Here is a 25650-nt window from a genome sequence, read left to right as displayed (position 1 = left end):
AGTTGCATTTGTTGTTAAAATCAGCTGTGTTCATTTTAGCTCTGTTCAAAACGCAAGGAAAAAAATTAATTTTTCCTTTTTTTGGAGCGATCCCATGTTTATATTTTTCCTTGTCCACATAAAATCCCAGGGAAAGCAGTATTTTTGTCAATAAGCAGCGATTTGGACAGAGCAGTCTGCCACCTTTTCCAGTATTGCCCATAAAATATTGAGGCTCACAGGGGGAAATAACTTTACTACATCAATTTTGCCAAACGTATTGGGGAGTGAGCTTAGTGGGCTAGAGGCAAATGCAGTGCGTTACTAAGTAGGAGACACAAATTTGAATCCATAATGTGGTCTCTCTGCTTTCAAGCTGGCAAGAGCTGGGAGCTCTGTGCAGCGATTTAGCTGTGAAATTCCTGGGGGCTGGAAATGTGAAGTCATAACAAGGCCTTGAAGCTACAGGCCAAGGTAAATAGCATGTTGTAATAACTTTTGCAAATGACAATGCAAACCGCAAAAACATAGAAGGGAAATGATTCCTTGCCTGGAAAATTACTGAATCTTCATTGCCAAGAAGTGAAGATTTTAGGTGGAGAAAATTTCTCTGGCTTTCCCCCTGCAAATACAAACTCAATCAAAGCAAATTCATTTTAAAATTGTAATGAATATTTGTGGATATCTTTTGAAGTATTTGCCTAGCTCTAGCTCACTAAACATCCACACTCTTAAAACCGGTGCTGTAGAAATATATCTAATCTAACCCCCACCCAACCACCTACCCACAGGACAAGAATAAAGAATGTGGAATACATAGCATGCATAATTCATTATTTGGGGGTGTCCACTTCTTGTCTAGAAGGCTAGAGACTGCAACATGGTAACTTTGGAGTATTACAGATATGTAAAGGAAGGGAAAACTTTTGTGTCTCAAATCACACCATGATGATACTGTCATCACATTGTACTCTGATGTTATGTGTTGATCCAATGCCATGAAATTAGGATCAGTGTGAAAACACTGATGCATGAGAAGCCCCAAACAAAAAGTTCAGGCCTCTAACTGTCCTTGGTATGTGGGGACAGGCTGGAAAATTAAGCTTGCAAGATCTGGAACAAACCCATGAAAACTGGGATTATTCTGTGATGGGCACTGATTGTAACTTGGACAATCTATACAGGAAAAACCATGCAGCAGTTCCTTTTAGCTTCATGGTCTTGTTGTGTGACCTTTTGTGAGTCATTTAATCCTTGTTCCTGAGTTTCTGTAAAAATTATGATAATTATACTTGTCCACCTTTACAAATCATGTTGATCCTGCATGATAAGTACAAGTTGTTATTCCTGTTTATTTATTATTTTATTAATATTTGATGCAGAGCTACAAAATCTCAAAATAGGCTTATGCTAGTCATGGCTGGTTTTGAGCCTGTTATTTAGCCCACATCTAGGCAATCAGAATAACATAAATTTGTTTCTTCTTCTAGAGGGACAAGAGAATGGAACTGAACAGTAAGTTAAACTATGCCCCTGCATTCCTTTAAGTCTAGTCACGTGGCTCTTATGAAGACAGCAATTTCTCCATGTTCTTAATTTTCTCCACTGAAATATAATAAACTGTTAACACCCATAAAAATACCCAAAAGGGGGAAACGCCATTTTGAGAGTATGTCTCTCAGGGCACAGTTGTGCCTCTTTGTTTTTTATTGTCCGTTTCCTCTTTCTCTCCTTTTCTTTCCCATCTCCCTTCTTTTTTCTCTGGTTTCTCTTTTATTGTTTTTTATTTTTTATTTTTGTATTTCTTTTTTTTTCTTTTGCTCTCCTCCCCATTCCCTAACTCACTAATTCACTTCAATTCAATTAGACTGCATTAGCATGATGAGCTGTACACGTGTTGCCACAGAGTAAAATTGAGACAGATCCATCAGACTACATGCTTCTCGGGATGGCTGGAGGGTCCGTTGCTGACTCAGTGGGGCCGAGACATGTATCCATGAAGCCGAACTGTGTTTTGAGTGAAGAAACCCAAAGCTTGGCTGGCGAGCTGCTTCTTGTACCTGTAGCCCTGTATGCTTGAGCTGCTTCTGTGGCCAGGTGTATTAGGAGCAGAAAAGGAAGCTTCTCTCGTCCCACAGCAGCTTCTCCCATTAGCCCTCTCCTCTGCACACCCACTTTGAGAAATGTTGGTTTAGGCCCTACAATCAGAGTGATGCAAGAAGACCTTTGTACCCATGCAAAGCCCTACTGAAGTCAGTGGGGGTTCCCAACATGGCAGACTCCACCAGGATGGATCCTGTTACAGGATCATACCCTTAGTACTTTCTGCACTGACAAATATGCAGAACTCTGATGCTAATTGTCTGTTCAAATATCTCCCAACTAAAACAGAGCCACAACAGATAAAGAGGGTGTCAAACTTCTTTCTGTAAAGACAGCTTCTCCTGAGACTGGTAAGTGGATGCTTTTCTTTGACCAAATTGGCCGGGGAGAAGAAGAGTTTGGATGTCAATTGATTTTTACACTGCCCCCGCCCCCTAAAAAATCACAACATGATTCCTTAGTAGCAGCCAAATACTGACTTGAAGTAAATGCAGACTCTGTCTTTAATGAAAGTTGGGGGGAAATTACTCTTGTCTGAGGAGATTAAAGCTATGTTTATAGCCCAAACCTAGAAACAATCATAATGACATTTAGTATTATGAATTTGCTCCATACTAGGAGCAAGTTCAGTATTCCCCTGGAATAGCCAGTTTTCCTGAGTAGAACTCCAACTGACCCAATAGTGTAGACAGAAGTACTTTCACGCTGTCAGGACGCTACATATGGAATAAGGACCTAAAATGCAAGTACTCAAGGACAACGGGTTGCAGAGCAGCTGTCCCACTCAATAAACGGTGGTCTGCAATATTTGCAGCCTAAGCATTGCGGCATTGAGAAGCTGACTTCACTGATTCTCATTGTCCCAGCTGAGAGAAATGCCAAATGGATGTAAAAGGTCTGATCTAAAGCCCATTGAAGTCAATGGGAGTCTCTTCAATAGGCTTTGGATCAGACCCAAACATTATAGTGAAAATAAATGTTTTTTTCAAAATTTGTTCAAATTCAATTTTTAAAACATGATTTTTTAAGTTTTTGTTGTCCCTTTAAACACCAGTCATCGATAAGAGCCCAAATCAAGGAAACGTAGTAAGTCTGGATAATTGATTCTTGTGACTTCACAAGAACACTTCTTTATTTTATCTATCTATTTATTTATTTATTTATGTGGGGGACTTGCATTCTTACGTAAAGCAGGGTGAACCATTAACAACATATTTGACAAATAATCCCGTTCTTCTGTTAGCAAATGATCTGTGAACAGACTTCGTTCATTATTTCCAAAATTGTTCATTATTCACAATTCTTCAGCAAATGGTTGCTTGCAAACTACTTGCTAACGTACTTCTAGTATTTGCTGTTTATAATCTACTGTTCAAGTTATGTACAGTCAGCTATGTTTCTATCTTGTATGACTCCCATCCCCGCAAAGACCTTGGCTTTTAAGATGACCCAGGAAACGTTTCCAGGAGTGTAATCATGTGTGACCCATTATGCAGATATTTTTGTGAACAAAACTTGCCTGATTATGAGTATTTGCAGAAAGCAAATAAAAGGAGTTGCAAATACTGTCTCCAAAATTCCTGCTTTTGGTTTGAATTAATGTGTGCAATTATTTTTTGCAGTATTCACCCAGCTCTGCTTCTATCACTCAGCAGTCTCTTTTGTTACAAAATACTGCCCTCATTACAGATTTACATTACAATTTACTCTGTCATGCACTAACTTGATGTTGTTTATTGTAAATTATTTACATCATAAAATCTGAAGGAGGAAACAGAGGATATATATAATGTTTGTGAAAGGAATTAAACCTTCCTCGTTTTAAGCATAATAAAATAATGTCCCTACAGAACTGGAGGGGGAACTGGAGGTGGAACTAGGAGCTGCAAGAAAATGTTGTGAAATGCAGAAGGACTGAGATAGTGATGTTTAGATCAAGACTCAGACCATGCTAATCTGAATCCCAGTTACTGCACCAAAAAAGCAAAACCTCTCATGAGAACAACTGTCCTCATGATATTTGAGATTTCACTCCCTCCCCATCCCAATACAGGACCCTTCCTGACCTACATAGGCCCTTCCCCACTACAGCTGTAGGCACTCGCCATCACAAATCTGCAGGGAAAGAGTTCCTCAAGTCTCCACCCTTCTTCTTCCTCTTCCTGGAGTCTTTAATGGGTCCTGGCTGGCTGCTTCCCCCCCAGTGGCAGTTTCAAGGGGCTGCTACATAGCTGCTGCACCCTCCCCTCAAAATCCTATGTGATCTTCTGGGACCTGATAGCTAACTCAAACCACCTCACACATATAGCAGTAAGGAGTGGTACAGTCTGTGGTCTATTGGCTGCATTGCAAATCCCGCCGCTCCCGTTGGCCTGCCTTGGAAGCTGTTGCAGTCAAAAAGATCAGGCTCCAAATGCTTCGCCTGGCTGGAGCAGTACCCATTTATCCTAGGTTGGATGCAGAGCCACATTCCTTCACTCTCTAACTGACCCTGGCCTGGTGTTGCAAGACAAATGGAATCCAGGTCTTAGAAAACACAAAATTGAATTCCGGGGTTTGCTTGGATTTTTAAAAATGTATTACACCTCTACCGCAATATAACGCGAATTAGGATATAACGTGGTAAAGCAGCGCTCCGGGTGGGGCGGGGCTGCGTGCTCCGGCGAATCAAAGCAAGTTCGATATAACGTGGTTTCACCTATAACGCGGTAAGATTTTTTGGTTCCCGAGGACAGCATTATATCAGGGTAGAGGTGTATTTGGAAACTGAGATCAGAGGTGTATTTTAAGTGGGTTGGAGGAGTGTGTGTGTGTGTGTTTGTGTTTGTAAAATTGCAGTATTTCTTTAAAAAAACTGCATAAAGCTTCTGGTAGTTACTAGATTTCTTGGACACCTACAGGGCCTGATTCTTCCCTCTCACCAATTTTAACACTGGAGTAACTCCATTGATTTCAGTGAGTAACTCCATTGATTTCAGTGAGTTACTCCTGTTTTGAATCAGTTAAATGAGAAGAGAATCAGGTGCCCATGTTTTACAAGATGGGGCCTGAGGTCTTTTTAATCAGCTTCTAGATCATAGGTTGGCTATCTGAACTCCTTCTGTGGAGAGAATGCTTAATATTCTCTTTTACTGAGGTATACTGTATGTTTGCTATATTTGGAAGATATGAGTCATAACCACTTAGGGAACATGAATTTCCCCCCTGGTTAATGCTATTCATATTTAATACACCTAACTCTTTTACTGATGAAATTCTACATTTTAATAAATGCTGAAATTAAACACATATCCACAGGTATAAAGGCCATTTTTCTTCTAAGTTTCCTAAAATCATTTAATTAAATTAAATTAAATTTTAAAAAAATATGAAAAAGGGTCCATTCATATTAAAAACGTGATGAAAATATTCCTTACTCACACAAGTCCTAACACCTCAAGGTATCTATTCATGTAAGAAAGATTTACTCACTTGAATCAGGCCCCAGAAGATCACATAGGATTTTGAGGGGAGGGTGCAGCAGCTAGGTTGCAGATTTGGGCCCAAAGATAGTCATTTCATAATAGCATAAATACACAGAAACATATGGAGTGTCAGACTAATTTAGTGAGTATACTAAAAACAATTACATTGTGAAAAAGTTATTCTGGAGCAATGTAAACTGTCGCAGTGCACCTGCATTCCCCCTCCGTGATCCAGCAGTGGCACCCACGTTTATGCTCCCAGCTCCTCAGCCATCAACTCTCTTGGGAAGAGACCCACATCTTTCTCCCTGGTGAAGGAGTGTTTTACCAGGCTGCCTAAATGGCCTGTGTCTGCATTTTGCTTTCTCCTCAGAGGCTATAAACAGTGTAATTGTCCACAGTTATAGGTTACCACACAGTTCTTTCTAAGCATGTAAATTCATGTGAGAGCATCACAGAGAAAACATATTAAAACACAATAAAAGAACTTACACACATGCTAATAGGTTTACCAGAGATCACCCCTCAACTCCAAAAAGGGCTCTGGCAAGTGATCCGTCTTTTGAATTCCACCAAGGGGTTTTCCTGTGGTTAAAAGTTCATAATAGCTGCTGGCTCAGAACAATCACCTCCATGAATCTGAGAGTCACCCCTTTGTAAAGCTTGGGCTTTTGACCTTTAGATACCAGGAACAGGTAATCAGCAGACAAAGGTGCCCTCCTCAGGGTGTAGTTTCCAAAGGCTGAGTTTTTGCATAATTGAAGGTGATACCTTTATGCACACCTCCCCCTAGAGATTTCCTGGGAAATGCACTTAACTTTGTCCCAAAATTCATTCTGGTCTGGCACATTGTTTCAAATAGTCCTTTGAAGCTCATAATCCTTCCCAGTGTTTACACATCTCCCCTATAGAGACATACAAACCCACATAGCACATCAACTTTGCATCTATCATACAATGGACTGCAAAGCTATTTAAGCTTAATTCAATCAGATCTCTCAAAGATATTGCAGGAAATTGCCATATCTGTCATATAAACTTTTATATGCATTCCTTTTTTAAACTAGATTCAGGAAAAGCAATTCAATTAAAAGAGGAAATCATAGTATAAGCAGCTTCATTTTCACAAACAGCATTGAAAGGACTTCACTTTGTCTGCCATTGACTCTATTATTATTTTTATTGTGGTGCACATGTAATCTGCAAAAAGTTGAGGGTCTTAATCCAGGAAAGCAGCTAAAAACGTACATGTGTGAGTAGTTCTATCAAAGTCAATGGAGCTATTCAGTTTGTTAGTTAAACACATGCTTAAATGTTTTCCTGTATCTTAATCATCTTTCAATGGTTTTAGATGTGTCTTGCCCTCCAGGTGTATATTCAACCAATGGTAATGCTTCTGTTGTTTCACTGATTGGGTATGTTGTCACTCAATATTCCATGGAGGTGGAGTGCTTTGGGAAGTTTACATGAATGGCTAATCTTGATCTTGTATTTTAAGTAAGCTTTGTCAATAAGCACAGTTGGTGTTTTTGAATTTATCCACAGTAATTTGGTGATGAGGAAGGAACAATGACTTTTTAGAAAAGCAAAAGAAACTACCAGGAAACATTCTGCCCTGACATGCAACCCTGGAAACTCACTGTCTTCAATGAGGTTGCATGGATGGGATGTGTGTCAAGGCAGAATTTTGCATCTGGTCTCTAGCAATAGAGAACAAAGGAGACTAGCCTATTTCAGCAGTGCATTTGGATCATACTTTAAAGAAGTAACGAAGAATTTTAGAACATATGGAGGGATATCTACAAATAATATTGAAGAAGTGCAGAAAATGTCTTCCAATCAAAGAGTTGGCCCAAATACATTTGTTCTGCTGATGGACCTTATGACACTAGGAAAACCATGTAATACCAAGTTTAATGTTCTCATCGTTTTAGAAACAAATAAGAAAAATGTGTGTGCTGAAGGATATATGTCTATAAGGTTTGGATTTCATGTGAGAGTTTAGTAGTACATTAGAACACCTGAGAAGTGAGATTAAAGCATAAGTGCAGCCTGTGGTGAAAATTTGACTTGGACAAGAACTTTGGATACTGTGTATAATTTGGAAAAGCCTTACATGGAGCATGCAGAGATATAACTTTGCCACTCCAGACTGTCTATGTGGCATGTGAAGGGCTCTGCTTGCTAGCAACAAGAAGTCATCACACACTGCATCACAACAGTCAGCCAGGAAAATGGGTGAATATATGAGCTTATGTTGGGTTTTCCTGTTCTAGGACTGAGCATTCACCACAGAGTTCTATATATGACATTTCAACTTTAGGCATGTTTCCAAAGAATGCATGATAATGCAGGATTTTCTATGACAAGCGAGAGACAAGTACAGTCATCACCCAGATATAGTTGTCTAACATCTTAAAAACCCAACATGACATCCTAGCTACCTCCTTCTGTAGTGGGAGCTGGGTTCTCATATACTTCGTTGTAGACTGTGTATTTATTAACCTCCTAAAAGGCAATTGAAAGAAGTGGATCTGTAGAAAGCACTGAGGCATAGTATTTGGAGTGAGGATGTCCCATAAATATGAACTGCACATGGTAGAACTGTACTGATACATAGATAATGGATCATAAATCATCACTTTGGAACCAAGACTGGAGTAGCTGCACTAGCAGCTGTCTGACTGTAGCAATGGTCCTTGATATTGTTATCACACCAGTATGATATTTAATATAAAGTCTCCTGAGAATGTGGCAATGTAGAAGTTATTGCAAAGATGCCTAGAGAAATCCAGACACCTGAATGTACTCTGATACACCAGGTGTCATTCCTTCCAAAATAACCTGTGGTGCAGAGAGAGAGAGAGTACAGAGTAGGATGTATGACAGACATTGGAATATGTGCACATTGTGGCACTTACACGACTCTCAGAGCAAATGCCTATGCAACTGTATTTTGGATCGATGATTTTCCATCGTTTCACAATTAGGGCATGCCCCCATCTTCTCTCCCCTGGAGAGTCAATGTTTTGTTTAAGCAATTTGTTCTGTCGAGCACATTTAACCACAAATATGTCCTGAGACATGATGCCCTCATGCTGTTGTTGGAACCATGTCGGAGGAAGACAAGGAATTATCCCTCCATCTACAGGCCCAGAGACCGGGCGTCTTCTGTGATGAGCACATGCACATCTGGGTGATGGGGCTTAAGGAGGTAAGGCACCTGTTTGTTTTTTGAGGTTTTCAATGTCTGTTTGACCTAGCGGGAGCTCAATCCTGGGGGCCCTGCTCATGCCAAAGGGAGTTTGGCTATGGGGAATGGTTCCACATCAGACCCCATTTTTCAATTTGCACTAGTGGTTTCATTCTCTCTCATTTCCTTCATTTCTTCTAGGATCTACAGGGAGGAATCCAGGGTCACCTGAAAGTGCAAGCCCCTCTGATGTAGGAAGTGCTTTCTATTCCCTCTTTCTCTTATGAGGAGACCTCCAATGCAGGTCAGCAGGCAGCAGACCACTGGCATACTCAATGCCTGGAAAGGGTAAAGGCATTCCTATGTACTTGAGGTGGTGACTTTGGCTACCTAATAAATCTTTGCTTCTGTTATTGTGAACTGTGCTTTCAATGTCTTTTTTTGTTTGTTTTTCTCCTTGAAGGTGGATAGTATTGGAGCTGCTTCATGGAAAGTCGTCCCCCTGGGAGGAATCATAGAATATTAGGGTTGGAAGAGACCTCAGGAGGTCATCTAGTCCAATCCCCTGCTCAAAGCAGGACCAACCTCAACTAAATCATCTCTGCCAGGGCTTTGTCAAGGCAGGCCTTAAGTACTCCTTTTCTTTCTGTCTGATTTTTCTCTCACCCTCTCTTGGTTTGTCTCTTATTTTATAATGACCTGTCACTGTTGTTTCCTCATAGAAATTGAAAAATAAACTCCCCACATGGTCTTCCAGGCAGCGACTGTCTTTTATTTTGTCTGTACAGCACCCACCACACAATTCTGACTGAGGCCTCTGAGTGCTACTATCTAGTACAATTACACATTTTTCTGCACATCTCTGTGGCTGTTTTTAATGAGTGTTATTTTGTTGTTTGTTATTTCTGTGTCCTGTATGTGTTTCCAAGAGTTTTTAAAGCAAAGTCTACCCCAGCCACTGAGGAGAACTCTTGGGACTGCTAAGGGATCACAGCATTGGGGAATGATGTATGCACCTGAATTTTCGGGATACTTGGTTTGCCAGCTGTACCCTGAGACCTCCTCCTCTCAGGGGAATTGCCTCTTTCTGCATCTTTCACTGGTTGGTTATTGAGCAGTGGATAGCTACTTATCCCTTATCTTTCTATTCCATTGTGCCCCATAACTGACATTGTTGTCTGGATAGGTACCTCTTTCCTGTTGCTTGTGAGAAGGAACTATTTGTTGGTTAGGCCCAGTGTGGCCAGATCAGCATTGAGTTGGGTTCAAGTGAGAGCTACCTGTGCCCTGATTTTCCCCTACTATTACCTGCCTCAGACTGTCTCCTATTTCCTAGTGTATTACTGTGAATGTTACTAGCTGAACAGGGCACAATCAGCTGTGTAGTCATCACTGAATTTATTTTTGCGCTCCCTCGTTTTGCTGTGGCTGCATTTTCAGTCCAGCACAGTTCTATTTTCAAGCATTATTTACACTCCCTCCCTTTTTAATTTTAGTTTTATAGAGAAAAACATACAACTTCTGGTCTCCACAGATGCCTTTTGCACTTTTATGAAAAATTTGCCTCTATTGTTACATTTTTGTCAGAGCAATAGACACTTACACTGCAATTGCTTTATACCAAAATGATTGTTATATATGCCGGGTTTTTTGCTGATAGATGTTGTCGTGGAGTGACAACGGAGCACACTTGGTCTCATTAATAACATGCCCATAGAAATCTAACACAAAATACAGCTTCTTATTTTTGATGGCCTACATTGCTTACTTGGGCAGCACTCCTATTAAATTCGAAGAGCTCCTTGTGCTTGTCTCTGCAGTATAAAGGCCTCTGGACGACCTATCCTTAGGACAGCTGCTGTTACTCCTCATGCTTCTCTGGTTATGTCCTGCATGTGTGTTGTGCTTGGGATTATCACTGTTCAAGGCAACTCCACATGTATTCCCCTTCTGTGGCCCAGAAAAGGCACCCACTCTGGGCTTCCATCTCCCTAGACATTGTCTGTCTGGGGTGGAGACACACAGCTCTCTCCCTTCTGAGGAGGGTATTTCCAGACGTCATGATCCCCTGACTATGCTGTGGCATCCCCAGAAAAAGACAGGCTGCCAAAGTAGGCTTCTTTTGTCTTCTCTTCAGAGACTGATAACAGAATAATTGCCAACTGTTATAAATTACACACAGTTCCTTCTAAGCAAGCATATTTATTTTAAGATCTAAAGCATTGCACATAAAACATTAAAAACAATAAAAGAACCTGCATGCAGGCTAATAAGCTTACCGAGGATTACCCCAACACCAACATGGGCTTTGGCAGGTGAGCAGTGCTTCAAACCCCACACAGGGTTTCAAGTTCATAACACCCTTTGCTCAGAACAAGAACCTTCATGCCTCCTGTGAGTCACTCATTCAGCCAGGTTTCAGAGTAGCAGCTGTGTTAGTCTGTATCAGCAAAAAGAACGAGGAGTACTTGTGGCACCTTAGAGACTAACAAATTTATTTGAGCATAAGCTTTCGTGGGCTAAAACCCACTTCATCGGATGCATGCAGTGGAAAATACAGTAGGAATATATATATACACAGAGAACATGAAAAAATGGGTGTTGCCATACCAACTCTAACGAGAGTAATTAAGGAGGGCTATTATCAGCAGGAGAAAAAAACTTTTGTAGTGATAATCATTTTTTCATGTTCTCTGTGTATATATATCTTCCTACTGTATTTTCCACTGCATGCATCCGATGAAGTGGGTTTTAGCCCATGAAAGCTTATGCTCAAATAAATTTGTTAGTCTCTAAGGTGCCATAAGTACTCCTCGTTCTTTTCATTTAGCCAGTTTGCTTTGAAGAGAGCTTGAATAGCTCATCAGCCTGACAATGGCTTTCTTCTCAAGGAGAAGCATTAAAAAAATGCAATCCTCTGTGGGTCATTTGCATTCACTTCCCTGCAAGTGTTTCCTAGGAAATGCACATCACATGTAGTGTCCCAAAAATTCCTTTGAAGTTCCTAACACTTCCCAGAGATTGCATTAATCCTGTCTTCCTCCTGAAGAAATTCTGTACACTACCACAATAGTACATGCAAGTTTGCCTTTTTAATACAATGGACTCCTAAAATACTTAATTCAATAAGGTTTAACTTAATTCTATAAATTTTGTCCAGGATATTGTTATATCTGTCCCCGGGGTAACAACATTAGCATCCTGAGTCAAATTGGAAACCTAGCATCTCTATTATAAATTTCAAGTACCTGAATAAATATAGAACAGAGAAATGTCTATTTCAGACCCCAAAATCCCCTGTAGAGCAAAGAGTCACAGTACACTCAACCAGTGATACACAAGTCAGCAGCATAACAGTGTCAGAATAAATGTTCAAGCGCTGATCTGTTAGGACACTGTGTATGGCAGCAACTTGCAAGAACTAATTAACATGTTCGTGGGTGTTACGTATGCCATATGTTCCCCACCCAAGTGAAAGTTTCATTCAACAAATAAAAACTGCTTCACTGAATACAATATTTTCCCCTTCATATCATCAATTTATTTAGTACTGTGTACTTTTTAGTACATTAGGTGTAATAGCTGGAGACTCCTGGCTTGCTGCAGATTAATGGTTTTATTCAATAACAACACTTAAGTTTTTAGCTGTGCTATTACTGAAAAGATGTCAACCTGACACTGTCACTCTGGACTCTGCGGAATCTTTTTTGCAATTAGCTAGCATCTGAGCTACATTTCCCATTTATTTCAAGTAAATACATTATTGAATCAACAACTGTATTTACCTTCACATGATAACCAAGTTCTGCTCTTTATCTCCTCCATCCCCATTCTGATTAAGGATGACAACTGGCTGCAGAAGGAAGGAAACTGCATATCAGATTATAGTCTGGTGCCTGAATTTCACTTGATGACTTTGATAAGAGTATCTGAATGGCTAGGCTGCAAAAAAACAATTTTTCATAAGTTCCATAATAACTTGCTGACCATATCAAAGACCAATGCTGAATTACAGTAGCTCCTTGTGAAGCTATCCTAGTTTTAACATTATTGTTGTTTGTGTGTATTTGTATTAGAGCAATTCTTAGAGGCACAAACCAGGATCAGGGCCCCACTGTGCTAGGCCCTGTACATGTTACATTACCCTTGCTTTGAGAAGTTTACAATCCATTTTAAGACAAAACACAGCAAGTGAGTGTAACAACTAATACAAGAGAATGAAAGAGAGGGAGGATGCAAGTAATAGGAATAAGATCTTAAGATTTCAGTAAGGCTTTATGGTTAGTTGTCAAATAAAATTTCCGGGCTAGTATCTGTGTAATTCCATTATCCTAATACTGTACCTCAGGCCTCTTTCTTAATCTGTGCATCATTTCTTTCAGTTTTTGTAGCTGTGCATGATTTATGTGCAGTTGGCTTCTCACTGCCCTCTGCCAATCTATATGAGATAATTCCTACTCCAACTGGAGAGGTGTCGCAAGTCAAGATCACAGGTAAAGTGGGGTCCCATTGCACTTACACCTGTGCAACTGACAACATGTGTTTAACTGCATCAATTTTTTTCTGTCAATACCTCCTAATTCCCACATTTTCACCTTTTTATAATAATTCCATTAGTGATTTTAACAGAGTAGACAATCATGAAATGAATTTTCCACAGTAATTAACTGGCACCGGGAAAATTCATTAGTATTATTACACTATTACGTATATGTTCCAATTGAGACTGGGGCCCCATTGTGCTAGGTGCTGTACAAACATACAGTGAGAGGCAGCTCTGTGTCAGTTGTCACCGATGATCTCACACTCTTTTATATAGTCCTTCAGTATTTTCCATCTACTACGCCAATGGTGGAATTTCTTAAATATGCTGCTTAGCTTTGACTAGGGTAGACAATCTTGAATCAGCTAAAGGAAACAAAAACCTGTTTCTCACTGATTTTGAAGGCTAGCTATTTTGGTGTTTCTGGTGATTCGTGTATCATGTCCTTTCTCTGAACAACAGTCCCCCAAGGTGCCCATATAATCTATCTAGACTGCTTGAGAACAGCAATATTTTTGCATTCTTTGTCCAGACTTTCAAAATAATTCACCATATTCAGAGATTTTGGCCAAGACAACTTTCCCCCGTAAGCCACACTTAGCAACGTGCTGCACAGTTTAGTGCTAAATAATTCTGAAAGTAAATTGAAATCTCAGCTGTTCTAACATGCACATGGAAACCAAACCTTTCGACTTGCTATAAAATACACGGGTCAAAACTTGTTTTTTTACAGTCTTGGGAACAATATCTTTCAGTTAAGCATTTTTTTTTTTGATTAATAAAAATCTCTTCACACTTAAATAAGAACATTCAAATTAGTTTCTTCTGTTTTTTATTTTTTTTCCTGGTGCCCCAAGATATTCAGCAGAGCAAACATCTTGGATCCAACAATTGTAATACTGCTCCCTTTCCTGCTTTCCAATATCCCATTTGTAGGCTTGTTCAGGTGCTCCACGTATATGCTAAAATTCTCTATAGCTTCTTTGAGGCATAATCCGCTCTTATTTCTGAAACAGTCCATTTATTGCCTTAGTTTCTTTTGTTCAGAGACTTCCTGTGTTCCCTTTTCTATTCTGAAATTCTATTCTATTCTGTCCTCCTCACTAAATTGTTGGTTTGGAGTAGTAGATATAGACTCTAATACTGTGTTTATTAAAACAACAAGGAGTCTGGTGGCACCTTAAAGACTAACAGATTTATTTGGGCATAAGCTTTCATGGGTAAAAACCTCACTGTAATCCAAATATGTGAGCAAAGATGGAGCAGGCATTGTTATGGTTTATTCTAGAATTCTACCCACAAAGCTCCCCACCAGGTGATATGTTAACACAGACAACCAATTAAAAAAAACCATAGAGGCATTGCACTGTCAGATCAAATTCTCAGTGGCTGCTCATTGATCTTGCAAAGAGGACATTGACCCCTAGCAATTTTTGAGTGGATCAGTCCTTCTATGGGTGTCACATACATCACACTGGACTGTCTGGCTAGATCATGTGTTAGGCAGGGTGCCTGGCCTAAATGTCTCTGCCATCTAGGGAGAGACTAATGTAATCCCGTGTTCCCTGGACCTTAAAGAAAGTAAATTCACTACTCCTGGAGGGATGAGTCTGTGTACTCAGCTTTCTGAAGCAGTCATTATTGCTAGCTCTAAGAAACATACCTCATTTTAGATCTTGAGCAAAAGATCATTCGCATCTAGGGGAGCCTTTACACTGACATCAACAGCTTTGGATCAAGGCTTTAGAACTGTCCTGTTTCAGTGGGGGCATTGTGATTCTTTTATAAAGTCTTCATGGTGGGTAACAGGGATGGGGAAAATACCTTTGGCAGAAGAGCTGATCAGAAAATCTTGAAAAATTTGAAACTCTACAAAAAAAATCTTGGCAAATTTTTTTGTGGAATTCCTCCCCTTCCCCATTTTTTCAACCAGTTCTATTTGTTGTCTTCCCCTCTACCCGCCATCTTTTCCCAGTCTCTCTATTTCTTAATGCTGTACAGATGACCAAAAGTGGAGCAAGGTTAAAACATGCAGGTGAAGAAAAAATGAGTTGGGGGGGGACTGTTATCACCCATAAAGATGTCAGGGAGGATCCTTAAAAATCTGTGCAGTTGGTTGGGACAAAACTGTATTGCATCTAGAGTTGGTTGACATTTCTGGCATTTGTCTGAAAACAAAAATTGTCGCAAAATATTTTGATATTGTTGAACTGCTCCATTTTTCACCAAAAAAACCTGGACCTTTTTTTTCAAATATTTCCTCTTCCCCTTCCCTTCCCTCCGCCCTCCCCCCTCCCCCAAATCTGTATAGTAAAAAGCTACTGAACTGGTTCCTGATATTTTTTGTTTAGTAAAAACTGGGGTGGGGGACTGGTAAGCAAACATTTGTTGATAACCATTTCAATAACTTTTTTGATGTTTTTGATAGACATTTTGAACTTTTAAAAAATATTCAAATAAACACACACAAAAAACGGTTCCATTTTAAACACTTTGAAATCAAAACAGATTCAATTTTTATTGTAAAATTACTTTCGGATATTTCAACTAGTTCTAATAGAATCCCAGTGGATAGCAAGGTCTCTCTCCGCTGAACTCTGAAGATTGCACTGTATTGTAGGGCATATATCGCTGCCCATGTAAGGGTCACTTGAGACCATTAGTTATTCATTTAAAATAAATAGCTACAATTTAGTTTTCAGTTGAATAGAACATAGTGGATTCGTTGCACCTCTGATTTGTATTGACTTGTATGTTTATACAGTATGTAATCATGATAAATATGATACATTTTTACCAGGATGTTTCAAACTTTATTGTCATTTAACTATATATACCTCTTAATTTAGTCTCATACATGTACAGTATTAGTGAGAAAGTCCCTTTGAGAAGTGGACAGAAAGGCACTCAGTTTATGTTTCTGTGTTTCACAAGACCAGTTTGGGGTTATTTTCAGCCCCACACAGATCTTGACTCCAATATTCTGCTCCACCTACAAGCATAGAACTCCCATTGATATTAACAGAAATAACATGGGAAATAGGGTGTTCTGGAAAAACAGATATATATGGAACTTATGAGCACTTAGGCCACAGTTCAGGAAAGCCTTAAGTGCATGCTTAAGTCCATCCCTGTTTTTCTAAATTGAAGCTACAGAGAATACAGAATAGCCAAGTCAAGATCCACCGTGTGGAGTGGAATGGAGAATGTTGCATGCAATGTAATTCTGACAGGGAAACTGGGCTAATTTTGCAAAGCAGCCTGTGATGTATTCTTGCTGCACTTGTTTCTCATTATGTTTCTATGCCTAATTAATCAAAATGTACCTTCTCTTCGTTAGGTGAACACTCCTCTCAGGGAAAGAATAGAACTCACCAACATGATGAATCCTCCTCACACCTGGGCAATAAATATGTATGTTTACTCTTTTATTCTGTTTTCTGTAACTGTCATTAATATCTGTTATCATTAGCGTGGTTCAGTTAAGCTAAAACAAAAAGCAAAGAACCGTAAGCAGAAAAAAACTAATGACTTCTGTCAGTAAGAAGCTTAAGGCCATTTTGCTTAAACTTTCATGAACTAGAATCACAAATTAGCTGGGTTTTTTTCCCATGTTGCAAAAGCAATATTAGAATTTTGCTCCATTGCTCTGGCCTGATATTTTGCCACTCATGTACTCAAAAAGTTAAGATTTCTATATGGGCTACAGCTGATATCATGCGTTAGCATTCTACTAAAATAAGAGTCAATCCTGCACTATGCTGAGATAATTCTAAAAGGTGCTATTTTCTCAATATCTATTGAAGTCAATAAAAATGGAGGTACCCTGTACCTTGCGGGATGGGGCCTAACGTGTGCATTTCCTTGCTTTGACTGTTGACTATTATTTCCTATTGGGTGGAGCTTTACATTTTTGATTGTGAACCTGAACTAAACATATGTTTACCCTCTGAGTCCAGTGTCTGAAGTCATGTGCCTAAATAAAAGCAGCCAGATTTACAGGAGTGCTAAGCCCTCAACCCCATTGGCTTCACAGGAAGTTGTGTACACTTCAGACCTCTGCATATTAGGCCATTTTTATTTAGGTGCTTCCATGTGGATTAAGGTGCTTGATTTCAGTCATCTTAAATTTGAAAATGTTGTCCCACATTTTTGAATATAGGAAGGCAGGGGTCTCTAGAGAATCCATCCAGGTCAAAACCTGAAACCCATCAAGGTCTCTGTGTTGTTCTTCAAATATAAAGTATTTTCAGGCAGTCATGTCTTTTCATCTTTTCCCCCTATGGTTGCACCCTTGCCCCTCTTTTCACAGTAGCCACTTGTCATAGCTTTTATTATTATTTTATTATATTATTTTATTTTATTTACTTTTTATTAAGGCAAAGTTATAATAAAATGTTAACATACTACTCCATACATTACTTGTTACTCAGGATCCAGTTAATATTCAAAGAACCTTGCTAAAGATTCTGGCTGGCTGGCTAGGAAGATCTCCTACTCTGGGTACACTACAAAGGGTACCCAAATTTCTAAAAATCTATCCTCTTTTTGGCATTTCTCTTGTGTATAAACTTGGTGTGAAAGCTTTGCCATGACAAGGACAGTCCATATTTTACTATACCAAAATTCCATAGGATGAGGAGTCGCCTTTTACCACTAATGTGAAAAACAAAGTTTAGCTGCTTGCAAGAAAAAATAAATGTATTTGTCATGCTGTTTAAATACAAATCTTTTACTAGAGCACTAAGTCAGCAGTCAGTGGATCTCTTAATAATTTCCTCCCCAAACTCTCCAGTTCCTGGACATAGCCACCAGATGTGCAAGTATGTTCCTCTTTCACCACAACCCCGCCAACATAGCACCTCTCTATTGGCAAAAATATAACGGAGTCAAATGCCATCTATATAGTAATTTATAAAAAAAAATTCTTTATGAGCTACACAATTTGGAGGTGTATAACCCCTTTCCTACATGGACACCCAGTCATCCAGATCAGTTTCTTTGTCCAAATTCCTCCCCATCTTTTCATCTGGGTTGTTTTCTTATCAACATTTTTTTTCCAGTCAAAATTGTATACATCTTAGAAATTAAATCTTTTATTTGTTGATTTTATTTGCTCCTGGACCAACTCTTCAAATGTGGTTCAAGGTCTAGATAGAGCTGCCTTGTGTCCAGTTTTCACAATAAAACATCTGAGTTGTAAATATTGAAAATATGGGATCTTCATATTGGTATGATTTCAAATCAGGCCCCAGGAACAGTTGTGAGAATTGAGTAATCTCAGCTCATATCCACATTTAATAGTCACTTTATTTCCTAGGGATAAATTCCTGATTATTAATGAAAGTAGATAAAGGAGAGGGCCTAAGCAACAGGAGTTTACTAAATTTCTCCAAAGCTGCTAAGGATGTCTGGTTGAATGGGTGATTTTATTTTTTTTATTTTTTGGTGACCTACATTTCTTTTTAACCCAACAATTACTGGGAATATCTAAATTTGGGCTTCTGTTTTGTTTGAGTTTTACCCAATGTTTGGATGCTCTATTGTTAACTTGAATCATGTCTTTTAAAGGTGATGCACAATAATAATAAGCTAAATTTGGGAAAGTGAGTTCATCCCACATTGTAGGCCTTAGAAGCTTAGAACTCACCTTTTGTTTTTTATGTTTCCATACACATTTTAATAGTGCATTGTCATGCTGTCTAGAATGGCTCAATGACCAGGAGTGCTCACCTCAGGGCAGACACCCCAAACTGGTAGTGTGCTCTACAATTGTTTCTCCACAATATTTACTCTTTAAAATATTTAGGATTCCTTTACCCATTTAAATTTATATAGCTGATAACAATTTACTTTGATCCTTTTGGGAATATTTCCTAAAATTTCAGATTTATCACGGTTTATTTTGAAGCCTGATAGCTGTCCAAATTCCAAAGTAAATTGTTCTGTAGTTTCTAGCTAGGCTTCTGGATCCTGCAAATATAACAAGATGTTGTCAGAATACAAACTTATTTTGTGTTCTAATCCAAGAAGGCGTTTTGATGCTCTTTATCAAGGGGCTGCTTCTAAACATTTACTGTAAATGGCTCCATTGCCAAAGCAAACAACATGGGAGATAACTGGCAACCCTGTTTCATACTTCTAGACAAATTAAAAGGAAAGGATTGATGACCATTAACCAAAGCAGATGTGCGAGGATGAAAATGCCCCTATAAAACTGATTTCCAAAATGAAACTTTACCAAAATCTGTCTGAGGTACTCCCACTCCAGCCAGTCAAAGGCTTTCTCAGTGTCCAAAAAACGAAGTGCTTGGGAAGAATTGCTCGAATGCCCATTACGGATCAAATTCAGAGTTCTGAATCTATTATCAGACAGATGCCTGTCAACAAACCAACACTGGTCAGGGTGCATATATTTGTACACGATAACACCCAATCTGTTTGCTAGCACCTTGGCATAAATTTTAGCATCCACTTTAATTAAAGAAATAGGTCTGAATGAATTGCACTTGGTAAGGTCTTTTCTTTCTTTAGGAATGACCACAATATTTGCCTCTTTTTCAGTGAATCTGAAATATCATTCCCCTGCAATATTATTAAACTATTAAACAGTTCAGTTAAAATAAGGACCAACAATTGCCTTAGAACTCTATAATACTCCCCAGAAAATCCATTGGGACCTGCAGCTTTACTGGATTTTAAATTCTTAATTACAACTTCAACTTCCTCTGCAGCAATTTGCCTATCAAGAGCTGCCCCATCGTCCTCTGAGAGCTGAGGCATTTTCATACTTCTCAAATATCTACTTATAAGTTCAGGATTTGGATGTTCTGAAGTGTACCAAGTATGGAAAAGGTTAGCAAACATTTCTGAGATCTGTTTGATGCCAGTTACTAATCTCCCTTTTTATTTCTAATCAGAGGGATGGATGATTTATTCTGTTTCTTTGTTAAATTTCTGGCTAAAACCCTATCAGCTTTATTGCCCTTTTCATAATATTTTTCTTTAATATATGTGTTTGCTCAGCTTTTCGTCTTTGTAACAGATTAATCTTCCCTCTTATCTCATTTATTTTCTTATACACTCTTTTTAGATCCTGTAGAGTTATGTTTACTTTCCAAAACAGAAAGTTCTTTAACCAATCTCTCTTCTTCAAGAGTTCTCAACTTTTTGAGGTATGATGCTATATCTGTAAGTATCCCTCTCATTACTGCCTTTCCAGCATCCCAAAAACACTTATTGATCCTTTCCTTATAATTTTTCTCTATATATTGCTGAAAATTTTAAGGGGGTCATACAACAAAGTTCTATTGTACTGTCAGGCCCTTTGTTTTTCCACTGAGTCCCAATCTTTTAAATTAATATATGCAGGGAGCATGATCAGACCAAGTTATAATTTCTGGGTTAGGATTTTTGACCAAATTAGCCAAGGTCCTAGAACATTTAAATCCTATAATTCCTAGAATCCATGAGTAGTAGACATCCAGTTTCTTTTCCACCAGACATACACCCAGGTCCTCATTTTCTCAATGATGCAACAAATTTGCATTTGCTGCTCCCACATGCCCTCTGTGTACATTTCATTGATCTAAAGTGGGATTAAGTACTTTCTTATAATCCCCCTAGAATAATATCCCCTTCCCTAAACCTTCTGAAATCCCTAAAAAAAAAAAAGGATCATAAAAAGAAGCTTGCCCTTGATTGGGAGTTTACTTTTGAAGGAGCCCTTAATTTAAATTATATCTGCTCTCTGTGTCTATTATAATTTCATTTTTTTAAATATCTCTAGCAAACTTGGAACTCTTCCCTCATCAACTTTATTCATCTTTCTGATTTCTAAACAGTGGGTCTTTCAAGTCAGCCTCAGTAACTGGGGCTTCTCCACCCACATCTATAGTTTGTTTACTGGAGGGGGAGTTACTTTCTTTTGTGGCCATGTCTTTGTTTTCTGGTGGATAGATCTTTGTACCGGAGAATTTCTTTCCTTTCAAGACATCTAGATCTTCTTATCTTAAAGCCTTGTTTGTTGCACCTCTCCCAAGATGGCTGCTGCTGCTGCCACACTTTCCCTTTGTTTATCTGACCTTTCCGAAAGGGCCACTGCCACATTTCCTCCCCCACAGCCACAAGCACACAATTTTAATTAACTGGTTGGTTGTTGGCTTTTAATATCTCTTTACACCTCGCTGCAGGATGCAGACCAGCCTTTTGAAGTGGGAGGGGGAAGATAAGGGCCTGAGTACACACAGCTATTTGGCATTTAAGACTCTGCTACCTTAACTAGAAGTCATAACAGCTTCCGCTGGAAGCAGTAATGAGCAGCAGTTCTGTAGCACTGAAAAGAAACCTGGTTGCCGCCGTGAATGAATGAAGTTGCTAAGTTAAAAGTAATATTAATATTTTCAGAGGCATTTAAGTGGCTTTTGTAGTGTACAGAGAGCTTGATCACTATTACCACGCAAAAAAGTTACATTTTCTTTCTATAATTCATGTATATAATGCAAACATATTTGATATTCATACAGCACATTTTACTACACTGAGCTTTATATAGCAGGACCATAATCCTGCAAGCTGATCCACATGAGTGATTCACTGGTGCTCCAAATATGCGCAGAGGTCTAACTGCATGGGTCTGATCGCAGGAATAGGACTCAAACAGTCAACAGCACTGAAACGCAGCCATTCCGGGGCTCAGGCCGGCAGCCAATCAACGAGCAGCATGCTGCACAACATTAGGATAGATGGGAATTAGCACTATAGGCACAGAGAGCTAAAGTCAAATAAAATTTAAAAATATACTTCCCAAATGGGCAGTATACAATTCTGGGGAATATAGGATGCATAGACTACCAAGCAATACGTGCCAAGGCAAAGGCACCAAAGCCTGCATGAAGATATGGATAGCAAGCAGACAGAATCAGACAAAATGAACCTTTAAATAGAATTAGAAAGACTATGTACATTTAGATAAAAAGTGTTCAGATCAAAATGCATACGTAAGAAGCAGTTTCTATCTCTAGTAGATAAAAAGAAAGCATTTAAATTACAGTACCTATTGGGGAAGAATATAGTAATGAGGCACCATTTCTGGGGAAGAACCCATGGTCCTGCAAAGTTCCTCATGGGAAGAGGTAGGGTTCTCAACTCCTTTTGAAGCCAATGTGAGTTGGTGCTCAGCACATCACAGGATAGGGCTCAGAGTGAGTATGGCTAAGAAACAACAAATGAGAAATGCACAGAAGGCTCTATCCTGCTTGCACTGAAGGAAGTGGCAAAACTCCCATTGGCTTCCATGAGTGCAGCAGGAGCAGCTCCTAAACAATGCATTCACTCAATGTTTTTACCAGTCATTTTGGGGGGGTGGGCGGAAATCTGATTGTACAAATGGCCAAACTTGCCCCTGTCCTTCATTCTAAGACCTTTTGGAGAATAATAGTAAATTCATAGGGTCAGTCTTTGTATGGGCATAGTGGGAAATTTGGTCACTGTGCTCTTATAAGCTGGGGCTCTGCTTGGTGCTCCATTCGACTTCACCAATGTGCCCCTGATGTTGGCAAATGAATTAAAGGAGCAAGTTTTCTTTCATGAATTTGCACATTCAGTAACCAGACCGATTTGGTGAGAAATTACTGCTCAATTGAAATCAATTAATATTTTATAAACTGAGGCAAGTCCTTGTTCTCAGGTGAGGCCTTTCATCAAATATTGCCCTGGGAGAACAAATAATGTGAATTCCTACAGATGTAAGCAATTGAGAATAAACATTCCATCTATAATTCCAATCGTTTTCTTTTGATTTTGGCACCATAACAACAAGCTTGTTTGTATGCCAATAGTTGATAATCTGAATAGGGATGATAATCTTGAGATTTTTATTGCCATTTCAGATGTGAAGCTGCCTCTTTTGCCACATTATACAGGAACTGCCCTCTGAAGTTACAGTTCCACAGGGGACATGTGGATCAGCTGCAGCTTCCTACAGACAGGCAGGACATTTGTGTTAATTGTTCTATGATTAGCTCTTAATTTCCATACTTTAAATGCCTCGTGTTTTCTGCTGGAAAGTCTCTTGTGTTTTCTTAATGGCTACATAACTGATGCACTGTACATATTTATTATTTCTACATATATTAAAGCAGAGAAACTTTCAGGAATGATAAAGGTATTGTAAAAATCTGGTGGTGTGTGACTAATAGTGATGTCTTTCTTGTATATAGAAATGTTTTCTTCCCATACAGGAAGGAATATGTTAATATATTTTCTTATATGCTCAATAAATAGTCTTCTGAAATCTCATGTAGTAGATGGCAAACTTGGGGCCTGATCTTTCAAACACTAGTATGCAAAATTATCATTACCACAAGTACGTCCATTGACTTCTGTGGGGCTACTCACAGTACTAAGCACTTCACCAGGATGGGGCACTTGGAGATAATATCAAAGTGGTTTTGTTTTTGTTTGTTTCCATGAAGGGGGCGATTTTACCAATTACATTTTACATTAGATTTTTTTAAAACACTGTAAATTGCTGCACATGGTCCTTAAAATGCAAACTAATTACAAACAAATATTATAGGGTTTTTTGTTTTTTTTTTACTGTTCCTTGGGTAGTCACTTTGTTATATATGCTGTAAGAATATTTCTCCAGATTTAATCTGCATTATACAGTGAGGACTCAAAAGGCATTTACAATACTACAGGCTGCATTTGTCAAAGGAATAACAACAGTGATAGACTTTGTTTCTCAAATTTTGAGTAATGCATGGAATTCATTATTTATCAACTCAGGAAATTTAATGATTCCTTACAGTGATAACTGCAGAATATCTCAATTTATAAAGCACTTATGTAAATATCTAAATAGTGCTGCTATCTCCATGTGTTCTGCTTTTCTAGATATATAAACCTTTGGAAATTATAATAATTTGATCAATCTCCATCTGTTGATTCAAGTTTCATTTATTTGCCGAAATATGAAAATGAGACACAGGAGTCTCATTAGTGGTCTAAACACAGGATTGAGAACCAAGAATTCTAATCCTAGTTCTTTCCACTGTGCATTTGGGCAAGTCACTTAGCTCCTCTTTCTAGTTTTGCTGCTCTGCAAAGTGGCAACAATAACACCTACCTACCAGTCTCACAGGGCTATTGTGCAGATTAATTAGTTAATGTTTGTACAGTACTTTGAAGATGAAAAGTGCTCTTCCGGTGGTAGGCATTATCAGCTCTCTTGTTTTCTGTTTGATGGGTCTTATCCTGTATCTAAGGCCTTGGCTACACTGGCAGTGTACAACGCTGCAACTTGCTGCGCTCAGGGGTGTGAAAAAACACACCCCTGAGCGCAGCGAGTACAGCGCTGTAAGGTGCCAGTGTAATCAAAGCCTGCAGCGCTGCAAGCTATTCCCCTCGGAGAGGTGGAGTACATACAGCCGTGGCAGCGCTGTGAAGTCCCGAGTGTAGCCAAGGCCTAAGAGACTCAACGGAAAACTTTTCTATGAAGCACTGTGAAAGCTGGGCACCAAGTCCACAACCAGTGTGCTACAGACTGCAGCTGAACTTTTATGCTTAGATAAAGCATTCTTTGTGCTAGATCATCTGAGTGACTCGGGGGAGTTTGGTTGAGCAAAAGCATCATGATGTCTGTACTTCCAAAAGGTGAGGCATCTAAAACGTGCAATTTAAGAGTTTATATAAAATATTATACCCACTTCAGCTTCCTGACTGCTGAGGATTCCCAATGGAAAGAAGAATCTATGCCCAAGTTTTCATGTAAATGTAAAATAGGTGTTTCGGCACACATTCTTTATAGGGCAGTTTGAAAGAGCTGAGAAATGTGAATGTGGAAGATTAATATCAAGATTATGTAAGATTTGTGCAGAAACTGTCATTAAGTGTCCAAATAATGTTAATCTTACAATAAAACTTTGTATCTGTATTAAGAGCCTCTCTTCTCTCTCTCTGCAAATACACAATATATAATCCACACCAAATACAAATACTGGACCTGATCCTGTTTTCCTGCTGCACATTGCATGAGGCAGGCCTCAGGTTCAAATGTTACCCTGTTTCTGCAGCGAAGCATTCTTGACATTGTGGCTCCAAGGGATACCAGCGAGTTTTAGGCCTTGCGGCAAAGCATGCTGGGGATATAAAGAGCTCTCTTCCTCAGTGTAGGAGAGAGAGGGGCAGGAGCCGGGCTCAGCAGCAAGAGAGAGACTAGGAAAGGAGAAGGCGCTCTGTCTCTCTCCTGTCAAAAGGCCTGGGAAGAGGCTTCAGAAGACAGCCAGGCTAATTTCACAGGCTAAGTTACCCCAAGAAGTGAATGTTTGTAGTAGAACACAGGAAATATTCTCAGTGGGACAAGC

At 39.1% G+C, this 25650-nt stretch overlaps 1 protein-coding gene across 6 annotated transcripts in view; it reads left to right on the top strand.

The window, feature by feature from the left end:
• Nucleotides 1–25220, top strand: part of EMCN (endomucin) — a 112059-nt gene extending 86839 nt beyond the window's left edge. For all 6 annotated transcript variants that reach the window (XM_054029980.1, XM_054029978.1, XM_054029977.1 and 3 more), the window contains 4 exons: nt 1470–1494; nt 2371–2432; nt 16623–16696; nt 23173–25220. In XM_054029980.1, coding sequence (XP_053885955.1) covers nt 1470–1494; nt 2371–2432; nt 16623–16696; nt 23173–23178 — 167 coding nt within the window. In that variant the 3' untranslated portion in view covers nt 23179–25220. The remainder of the gene's footprint in view (nt 1–1469; nt 1495–2370; nt 2433–16622; nt 16697–23172) is intronic.
• The last annotated feature ends 430 nt before the right edge of the window (nt 25221–25650 follow it).

The sequence above is a fragment of the Malaclemys terrapin genome, chromosome 5 (assembly GCF_027887155.1).
Source record: "Malaclemys terrapin pileata isolate rMalTer1 chromosome 5, rMalTer1.hap1, whole genome shotgun sequence".
NCBI classification, from domain to species: domain Eukaryota; kingdom Metazoa; phylum Chordata; order Testudines; family Emydidae; genus Malaclemys; species Malaclemys terrapin.
The sequence above is the reverse complement of the archived record's forward strand: the minus strand, read 5'-3'. Positions and strand labels throughout refer to the sequence as shown.